Source organism: Orycteropus afer, unplaced genomic scaffold (genome assembly GCF_000298275.1).
Source record: "Orycteropus afer afer isolate SDZICR_OR568_19922 unplaced genomic scaffold, OryAfe1.0 scaffold00141, whole genome shotgun sequence".
Taxonomy (NCBI): domain Eukaryota; kingdom Metazoa; phylum Chordata; class Mammalia; order Tubulidentata; family Orycteropodidae; genus Orycteropus; species Orycteropus afer.
In genome coordinates this window covers 2590123-2601334 of record NW_006921728.1, presented here as the reverse complement: position 1 = coordinate 2601334, position 11212 = coordinate 2590123, and the positions used below count along the sequence as shown (strand labels likewise).

General features: G+C 38.1%; 1 protein-coding gene across 1 annotated transcript in view; it reads right to left on the bottom strand.

The window, feature by feature from the left end:
* ASXL3 (ASXL transcriptional regulator 3) overlaps positions 1 to 11212 on the bottom strand; it is a 183298-nt gene that overhangs the window by 6604 nt on the left and 165482 nt on the right. Inside the window, exons 10-11 of the mRNA XM_042781631.1 lie at positions 6961 to 7066; positions 556 to 2509 (exon numbers count right to left, since the gene is read on the bottom strand). Coding sequence (XP_042637565.1) covers positions 556 to 2509; positions 6961 to 7066 — 2060 coding nt within the window. The remainder of the gene's footprint in view (positions 1 to 555; positions 2510 to 6960; positions 7067 to 11212) is intronic.

Sequence of the window (11212 nt, the reverse complement as noted above, 5' to 3'; positions counted from 1 at the left end):
ACGGCACATAACAACAACAACAACTCTATCTACTCCAGGTCCTCTCTACTAGGCAAGAGTGGTGTTCAGTGCTTGTTGGATAATGAACGAATGACATGTATTTTCATCTCTTTAGTGCATGCTTTTGATTTTTGAGTACTTCTTCTCTAGTCCTGATTTTTTTTTTTCTTAAGATGCTGCACTATCTTTCCCATTCTCTTTAAGCTTATGTAGGTTACTCTCTTAAACCTCAGAATCCCGTGTCCTGAAGTCTCCGTGTCCTGAAGTCTCCTCCAGACCCTGCTCTCCTCTCCCACAATTTTTTCCTGAATCCCTGATAGGATTCAGGAAAATGTACATATATATGTGTCTGATCTTCTCATATGAGCTCACTGCACAGATCATTTAATATCAGGCTGGGTGTTGACAGATTTGATTATAAACTGATAAATAAAACCCAGAAGAAAGAAAACCTACTTTAGAATTGGAGGATTAAGTACTTAATCACATAAAAAAAAAATTTGCATTTAATAGGAAAAGCCTATCTATCAAACTGCACTCTTCTTAATGCCATACCTTGAGAGGTGGAACCCTGGGTTCCTCTCTTGGAGGCTGTTCTTTCTGTGGTGGGCTGCTAGATGACATGTTCCGAGTTGACGGATCATCTTCTATCCTAGCCCTCTTTTCCTTACAGATTCCAAAGCTATGCTGCTCTGCAGTTTTCCTCTTTGATATTTCTGATTCTCTTTCATTTCTTATCCCGTCAGGTGACATGGAGGGCTCCGATGACTTGGAAGTATGTGAGCTTTCCAATCGATTCTGTATGCTTCCTTGCTTATGTGGTCTATTTCTAGGGCTTTCTGAAAATGAGGTCTTATCCACTGATGAAGGATATTGCTTGTCCTGTAATTTAGCTGATGGAATCTCACTTCCCTTACTCTCTGCCTCTTCAGAAAAGACAGGTAATTCCAATGGTGAAGACACACCTTTCTTTTCTGTTCTTTGCAGGACACTGTGATTTTTGGCTTTTACCATTTCTGGAGAAGGATGCTCTGTGATAGAAATGTAGGGTTTCTCAGTTTCAGCATGTGATTTACATGGCTGCTGATTCAAGGTCTTATTGTGCAGTTCTTCAAGTGGAAATGCTTCAGGAGCAATGGAAGAAGAACCTATTTTGATAGGTTCAGGAGTATTCAACAGAGTTTTCTGCTGAGAGAGAAGGCTCTCTCCCAAGGGTTTGGCTGGGACAGAAGCTTCATCTGTCTGTGAGCAGAGTGGTTCTTCAGATATGGAAGGTGACTTTCTTTGCTGATGCACCATTCTTTCGCTCAGGGCAGAATTAGAAATTGGAGAGGTTTCTGAAGGAAGTGGCAAACTGGACACATATGTGGTCTCAGATGTGAGAAGCATGGAAGACACTGAAGAAGTTTCTGATGTCAAAGGTAAATCAGACATTGGGGATGTCTCTGATGTTAAAGGTAAGTTTGATATTGGGGAGGCTTCTGATGTTAAAGGCAAGTTGGACATAAGAGATGCTTCTGATATTTCTGGTGAACTGGAGATTGGAGATATTTCTGACATCAAAGATGCATGGAGGTTTTCATCACTGGACTTTCTCTGATTATATGTGTCCACATTTTCAGTGCTGGACACTTCAGAACAAAATGCTGTCTCAAGGGAGGCTGGAGTACATGATTCTTCAGATGTGGACTGGGTTTCCCCACCTGGGGATGTCAGGCTGGGACAGACTCCTTCTGGGCTCTCAGAAGAGAAGGAAGTTTCAGATACACAAGCATTTTCAGAAAACTGTTCATCAGGTTCACTCTGTAGTTCCATATCTACAGCAATCCCTTCACTTGGAAACTGGCCTTCTAAAGAAGATGCCCCTGTTTGTATGTTTGGAGTACTGGTCTCTACTGTGGTTTCTGGCTCTCTGTGTTCTGTGTCCCTGATGTGAGTCACAGATGAAGTGGAAGGAACAAGAGAGTCACAGACTTCTATTTGATCAATAACAACTGACATTTCTTCTTGGGGAGATTCTGATTTCTCTTCCACCTTAATTTCAATATGAGGCAAAGTTTCTAAAACATCATTCATCATAACACAGGATTCCAAGTTATCTTCTGGAGCTGAGATTTGGGACTCTTCATGCAAGTTATTTGCACTTTCAGACTCCTCAGAAAATTCAGGTATTGCCTTAAGATTTTCATCCTGGCATTCACAGATACTAGTCTCTACCTCTTCTGCAATTTCCTCCTGAATCACAGATTCTTCAGGGATCAAGATATCCTCTGATTCAGATTCTGCCATTATATCTTTAGCTGGACTCTCCACCATAGGACAAAGTGTGGCACGGAAATCAGGCTCTGGGGAAGCTGGGCTTTTCATGCTTTTTGGCTGTGGCTCTTCTAAGGGTGTCTGTGCAGAAGAACCTGGAAGACTAGAGGTCCCACATGAGGAACTGCTTTCAGCGCCATCATTGTTTGGTCCAGAAGTGAGCTTCACAGATTCTTCTCTTGACATTCCCAACCTGAACAAAATTACAGATATAAAGTTACTGCTCAATCACAAATCACAAAAGGTATAATTTGTGACTCTCATAAATACAGTCTTCAATAGAAGTGAATAAATCACATTCATTTGATAATCACTATGTAACATGTAAGGAGCTCTGCTGGTACATGGTTAAAGCATTTGGCTGCTAACCAAAAGGTCAGTGGTTCAAACTCAGCCATTCTGTGGGAGAGAGATGAGGCAGTCTGTTCTTGAAAAGACCGATGCCATGCAAACTCTATGGGGCAATTCTACTCTGTCCAATAAGGTCATTATGGGTGGGAATTAACATGATGACAAGGGATTTGACTATGAGTTGGAATCAACCCAATGGCAATGGTTAAGTAAAATGCTTAATTTATTTAGACTAGATTATGATGACTTAATTCCTCTGTGGCTTCCACAATTATACACAAAATCAACTCTAGTCCTAGTTAAAAAAGGGAAAGACTTTTATTTTGTAAGGAAGGAAATATGAGCCTTAACAAGTGACAGTAAGAGGAATAAGTAAAATTACTTTAAATTGGCTAAACAAGCCAAATTTTTTGTGCTTACTTTTGTCACTGTCAAGAAACTAAATGTTAGCATGAGAACATTCTATTAAAATGGTACGTTACAGACTAGAAAGATTTAGAAAGCATGGGCAATAAAGCAAAAGAATGTCTAAGACCTAAAATTTCATGAAAGCCAAAAAACATAAAGATTTTTCTAATAGAAAATTAGATAGTGTTCAGAGAACGCAAGTTGACCAAATAATTAAGATCAACATAAAATAAGTGATAAAAATAAGATACAATAAATAAATTATATAAAATTCTGATGCTGAAATGAATTCCAAGTGTAAGCTCTTTTAAAGTAATCTAAGAGATGCTATACTCAATCACTTTTTCTTTTTTTATTCCAAATATCTAAGCATTTAACCTAAGATAAAACAAAACAAAATCATTAAAGAATAAAAATATATGAGGGATCATCCAAGTTGATTTTACCAATTTAGGTTTGTATGAAAAAGCCAAACCATTTCATGTAGATTTGTTACTATGAGGATATTCCATGCAAAATGAAGTAAGAAAAACATTCACCCTAATGCTGAGGTCATAAGGCAAAGCTAATCAGAGCTACAATCAAGGATACCACAAATCAGTATTTCCTGTTGTCCTAAGTTACAGTTTCAGCATCTGAAGGTAGAGAAATATGTTGTTCTAAATGAAGTTAAATTAGAGTACAGGCCATGAGAAAAACACACAGGAAGGAGAACATTTCTGGGGAAAGAAAGAAACTTGAATAAAAAATTCAGCTGTAATGCTAACAATGTAAGAAAATACCTTCACAACATCTACTTTAACCTTTCACTTAAACAAAATCCTCAAAATGAAAGGAAAAAAAATTGCATACATTCTTTGAATATTTGATCATTGCCTCCTTTATTAAAATTCAGAAGATTCTGAAAACATGGAAGATACTGCCTTCATAATTAATCTTTTTCCTTTAACTTTCCCTAAGCTGAGTTCCAACCACATTACAATTTATGAGTATACTGTAGAGAGAAGAGGAGCTCTCGTAATGTAATGCCTAAGGCACTTGACTGCTAACCAGAAAGCTGGTGGTTCAAACCCACCAGCCACTTCTCGGAAGAAAGGCCGGGTAATCTACTTCTGTAGTGATACCGCCTCGTAAACCCAAGGAGGGGTCGCTATGAGTCAGGTCTGACTCCACGGCACATAACAACAACAAGAAATAGAGAGTGGAACAGAAATTTACAGGTATATTTAAAGCAAAATACTCAGGTAGAAATAAGGCTTGGGGTTAGGTCACTGTTAATTAAATTGCTACTGTTTGGCTAATAAGGATATTATTAAAGATATATATGGATAAGGATATTATTAAATGCATACATAGTACACTTAAACACTTTACAAAATATGCCTATGTTAACATTTTATTATTTTCATGTAAAAACTGTTCTAAGATGGCATAAGGCATAGAAGGAAGATGCTCACAGAACACCACACACCACCCAAAGGAAAACCCTGTCTTCTAAAATCTCAAATGAACAGATCAACACTGAGTTAGCATTTATATGGGTCATCTCTAAGAAACTAAAAAGAATATAGAGCAGTGCTGTATCCTAGACAGAGTAAACAATGGCAGTAACAAAGATCTCAAATAACAGCAACACTCTTGGAAAAACTTAGAACAATGAAAAGTCATACCATATCACAGTCAAACTAAAGTTGGTTGATACAAAGAAAAAAACTCTCACATATAAGCGGAATGGAGGAGTGATTAAATCCAAAGGGCAGTGGTTGCAATTTCCAAAATTCATCCATTGTCCAATATTTAATCAGAGACAGTAAAGGACAAGAAAAAAGTCCAGTAAGATGTAAGGGGAAAGAAACTATAATGATAAATTGCAGCAAGGAAGGAGTTGAGTAGAAGAATTTTCATAATTCAGAGCATGGTGCTGATGATGGGGAGCCATGTTTACTCAGAGCTCACTCCAGGGCAGGGGCCCTTAACCTGATTATCCACAGGCAGCTGATGAGCCCTCAAGTTTTATGCCAAAAGAAAAGGTATGTGTGTGAGCATATGGGTGTGTGAATGTGTTTGCATATATGTGTGAGGGAGAAAAGATAAAGAGAGATTTTTCTTTGAAGGGTTTACAGGATTAAGACCCTGAGTGTGTTACTTGGCCTTACCATATAAACCTGGATAAATTGCTTAGCTCTGTTGTACTTCATTTCCTAATCTTTTTTTAAAATAAGGATAATGATATCTACTCCTTATAGGACTATCGGAAGTAATAAATGAAAAATATTTGCAAAGCTATTAAACATATATTAGAGACTGAATATGCTCAATGATTATTCATCGAATGAAGCAAAGTTCTCTGCTATATACAGTGCCTAGAACATTAAGTTCCCTAAGGGCAGAACCTTGGAAGGCCTACAGAAAACTGTACCTCCTGCGTCTAGAGTAGTGTCTGTCACAGACATCTGGGATAAATATTTTGGAAAATTAATAAAGATTCTGTATAATTAATAAAAGAATGGGTCTATCACTCAACAAAAGTTAAGGACCAGTGCTCTGGATGTAACTAACTCAGTTATGCTTCTGCTGTTACTGAAAAGAGTGCTCCCAACATTCCCTTTCACAGTCAAAAGGAAAGGGAGTACTCCTGAGTGATCATCAAAATATCTTTCAAGGTTTCCAACCCTGCTGGGTCTCAACTCCTAGAGATTTTCAATTGGTTTAGTTTGGGATAGGTTGTAGAAATCTCTACTTAGTTTTAAAAGCTCCAGGCTTAGGTAACTATGTATGATGACAACATGAATTACAACATTTGGTTTTGGTTAAACATGTATTTGTATCCAAAAAAGAGAGTCTTGGGAAAGCCATTAAAGACAGGCCATCCACCTGAGGCGATGCTATTTAGGGCAATTCACCAAAGGCTAGCCTACTCTGAGGGAACAGTCTGTCAGTCATCTGGCTCTTTGTCATGAATGTTGTCATGTGAGATTCCTTCTGGCATGCTTTCTCCACTTACAGGGAGGATCTTGGGAAACTAGATTAAATGGCACAGGTTTTGTTACCTAACACTACTTGAGTGTTGTTTATACAAAACAACCTCTCTCAAACATTTTGTCAGGTGGGCATGAACACACAAATTCTACTTCCATAGTGACACTGCCTCGGAAACCAAAGAGAGGTTGCTATGAGTCCCATCGACGCGATGGCACACAATAACAACAACAACAAAGCTAAGGTCAACAGTCAGCTCCTAAAGCTCTCCTTTCTTGAATCTCATTGTTAAGACTCTATTTCTGCCAAAGCAGAGCTATGTCTCTGCTAACAGAAAGCAAAAGGTAAAGCACGTTCAGTTTGATTAGGTCAGACCACTCTTGTAAGTATTTTTAATAATATATTAAAACACAGCATAGCTGAAAAGAAAGATGGATAGAATGAAGGGTTTATATCTCAGGCTCTTCCAAAAGCAAAGACTTAACATAGATTAAAATGTATATGGCACAATCAACACTTTTTGAAAAAAAATGAAGATAAAATGTGTGCCCCATACTTATTACCTCAGAAGTATTCATTAACAAAAATGATTAGATTAAAAAACGGGAAATTTTTACTAAGATCCACTTAAGAAAACCAAAGTTGACTTCTACAGGATTTCATGTGCTATGTTCAGTCCAAAATGAATTTTTATGGACAAGTTATAAACCCTTGAAAATGCATTTTTTTTTAATTTCAGTGCGGATATGCCACTATAATTTTACCCGCAATTTCTTACACTGAGGGACTATTGCCTTTTATCACAGGTTTATTAAGTTTTACAGCATATGAGTGTGCTATGTGAAGCAGAGAATTACATTTTCATTTCCTTCTAAAAGAAATGAGAAAAAATGTTCTAGTACTTACTTTTCTCCATAAAACCTTTCAAAGAATTTTTCTTTCCAAGGTTCTGTTTTCTTTTCCTTCTCAATTTCTTGCCTTATTCGTAATTGCATTTCTGGGGTAAACTCTCCTAGAAAGAAAATGCTAATATGTTGAGTACAAGCAGTCACATTTTTTTCCAATTAGAAAACAACATGTAATTCATTTGACTAAACTTCTATGGACATTGAAGAGTGAAAAGATGCATACTGACAATATTTCTACAAGTTCTCTTTTTATGAACATCACTCAAAGTCATTCATTTACAGATGAGCTCTGTAACATTCAGCAAATGTATTGAGTGCTAGGGCTATAGGTGAAAAATTGTATATCCACTGAAGAAGGTAAGTCTGGTGGGAGAAAAGTCACACTTCACCAGTTGCCACTGAATCGATTCCAACTCATGGGGACCACGTATGTCAGAATAGAACTGTGTGCTTTCTATGCACATCGTGCATAGAACAGGGCTTTCAATGGCTGGATTTTACAAAAGCAGATCATCAAGTCTTTCATCTGAGGTTCTTCTCTGTGACCTTGAGCCTGTAACTTTGGTTACCAGTCAAGTGCCTTACTCGTTTGCACAGTTGACTATAATATAATACCAAAAGCACTGAATAGGCCACAAGAATAAATGGAGTGAAAGTATAGAAAGGAAACAACTTAATTTTGCCTAAGTAGTTTTAAGATGTCTACAAACAGGAACCGATTCTTGAGTGAGCTTCTGAAGCATGATCAGGCTCTTATAAAGTATATGAATTATAAGGCACAGAGTTAAAAATGTATATGTATGCCCTTTTGAATGGTCAATCGTGAGTAGTCTATAGGATGAGATGAAATGGGAAAGGTAGGTTGAGGTCAATTATCTAATGTATGTTCTAAAGAGAGTTCTGAATTTTTTCTGTAGAAGGCGGGGGGGTCATAGTGGCTTTCGATGAGGGAGGAATATGATTAGATAAGCTGTCTAGAAAAACAGTTCTGACAACAGGGTGAAGAAATTTGAAGACTCCAGCTACAGATGAGATGAGAGATTATGATCATGCTGGTAGCAGCAGGAATGTGGAAGAAAAGTCAGATTCGTGACACAATGAAGACCTCATGACAATCGAGGTTTCAAACTGAGGATAATGGGGATTTTAATAGAAACAGAGAAAGGAGAAGAGAGTAGTTATGAAAGGGAAGATAGTGAGTTTTATATTGGGTGTTTTGGTTTTAAGATATCTGGTATCAAAGAATGGATAACCAAACTATGGTACATACACACAGTAGAATATTATGCAGCACTAAAGAATAATGGAGAATCCACAAAACACATCACAAAGTGGATGAACTTGGAGGACATTATGCTGAGTGAAGTAAGTCAATTACAGGAGGACAAGTATTATATTAGTCCACTACTGTAAAAAGTCAAGGAAAGGTTTACATATGGAAGGAAACTTATTTTTTTGGTTACCAGGAATGGGAGGAGGGAGGAAGGAAGGGAAAACTGCTAGATAGGTAGAAGACAAGTACTGACGTGGGTGAAGGGAAAGGCAATATACCAACATCGAGTTACTAACACAATAACACTAAGGAGCAGGAAGACATGGAAAGGTGCACAAGAGGTATACAAAACAAAGATAAATACTTTTACATACACAATACTACATTATCAGTAATAATAAACATTAATCGATGGGTAGATACATAGGTAGACAGGTTAAATGATCAGTTATATCTAAGCAAAAGGGAAGAGATCCATGACCATATATAAATTTGGCAGATGATATTTCTACACATGTTCGTATGTGCTGAAGAATGTCCATACATATGTAAGAAAGCTAAAAGGAGGCAAAGGTATAACTTCTTAGCCACAGCCAACCACCCTGATGGGTCAAATTGTTGGACCTATGGACTCGGGACCAAGATCACGAGAGACATCAAGCTCAATTGACATAACATATTACACAAGAACAATGTTCTACATCCCACTTTGGTGAGTAATGACTGGGGCCTTAAAACCTTGCAGCAGCCATTGCAATGTAACAATGGGTCTCTCCTCATCTAGAGCAAAGAAGAATGAAGAAAACCAAAGATGCAATAGTCCAAGGGACTAGTGGACCATGTGAACCTCAGCCTATATTACCATGAGACCAGAACAACTAGATGTTGGCCAGCTACCATGGACAACCACTCAGAAAGGGATCAGCACAGGAGATCCTGAATAAAATGGGGGAACAATGTGGAACAAAACCCCAAATCATAAAAAAAAAGACCAGGCTTACTGCTCTGATGGAGGTTGGTGAAATCACCAAGATTATGGCCCCTAGTTATCCTTCAGGCCTGGAATTGAACTCACTCCCATGGTTTCCAGCCAAACAATAGACAAGCATATAGGGTATATTTTACCCCAGGTACATACATTTACCCTAGGTAGATACACTTCTAAGAACAATCAATCATGGGATAACAGAAGGGCAGTATTTGAACAGGGAGACATCTCAGGGGTCAGAAATGCACAGGAAAGAAGGACACAGAGAAGTAACTACAGGGAAGAAGTGGGAAGAGAGCCGTTACATTGTGGGGATTGCAGTCAGTGTCATGAAACAAAATGTGTATGAACCGCTGTATGGAAAATGGATTTGCTCTGTAAACTTTCAGCTAGATCACAATAAAAATTAAAAAAAAAAAAAAAGTGTCTGGTATCAATCAGCAGGTGTATGTAAATAGAGCACCGAGAATCTGGAGAAGAGGTGAGAGTCAGATTTCAAAGCTCTTGGCATATAGAGAATGGATGAAACCAAGGTAGTAAGATTGTTTAGAGAATACGTATTGTTACAAAAGAAAATGGCAGAGAAGAGAATATTTGAGACATCAACATTTACCGTTAGAAGGTTCCTGAAGGAAACCAAGAAAGGGCCGTCAGAAATGTGGTGGCAGCAAACAATTTAAAATATATTATGAATGTCTGAGGTAGATACTTTTGAGTTGGATGGAGTAAAGGCAATGTGATACTGGAGAAGGAACATGGAATAAAAGCTTGGGAACTCAATTGGCATAACATACTACACTAAACATTGTTCCTCCTCCTACTGTGGCTAGTAGCGACTGAGATCTTAAAAGCCTTCAAGCTGCCGTCTAGATGCAACGATGGGTCTCTCCTTGTCCAGAGCCAAGAAGAATGAAGAAAACCAAAAATTCATGGAAACAACTAGTCCTAGCGACTGGTACACCATCCGATCTGCTGCCTATACGACTATGAGACCAGAACTAGATGGTGCTCGGCTACTGCTGTCAACCACTTGGAAGAGGATCTTTGTAGGAGATCCTGGATAGACAGGGGGAAAATGTGGAACAAAACTCAAAATCACTTGGGGAAAAAAAAAAAGCGGGTAACAGGTTTGCTGGCCCGAGGGAGCCTGGTGAAACCATTGAGACTACTATGGTCCCTAGCTGCACTTCAGGTCTGGAATTGAATGCACACCTGTGGCTTCCAGCCAAACAACAGACAGGCATATCAGTTGAGCATTTACCCGAGATAGATACACTCCTTGGAGAGAATAAGCATGAGAGAAAAAAGGGCTGCTCAGGTACAGGGAGACACCTCAGGGGGTAGGAGTGCATGGAGAGATGGACACAGGGAAGAGGTAACTATCGGGAGGAAGTGGGAGGGGAGATGTTGCATTGTGCTAAATCGTGGTCAATGTCATGAGACAAAGTGTATGTGAACTGTTGTATAGAAAGTGTACTTGCGCTGTAAATTTTCACCCAAATCACAATAAAATAATAATAATAATAATAATAATAAAAAGGACTGAGAAGAAGAAAATGGACTTAGCCATTAGGAAGTACTTTCTAGGAGGGATATTTCAGTTTTGGATAGTGTAACCACACCAGACTGTTAACAATCTGGGAAGTGGGTAGGGAGGAAAACTGTGGTAGCATGGAGTGCTTTTCAGTCTTTTAAGAAATGTGGTAACTAAAGGCAGGATAAGGTGAAGTGATAGCTTTGGGGAAGGTGGTTATTAAAATACATTTCTTTAGGACAGTCTTTCTTTAGGAGATTATATAACATATCAAACATGGTGATTTAAATTACCATTACAAAGAAAACCTAGCTATATCAATTTTTAAAACTAAATCCTACATAATGTCACTGTTTCTCCAAATATATCCATATGGCATCAAAACTGTCAAGTATAACAAAGAGTAAGTGAATTTGTTTGGAATCGGATTTAAGGTTTTGTTAAATTAAAATATA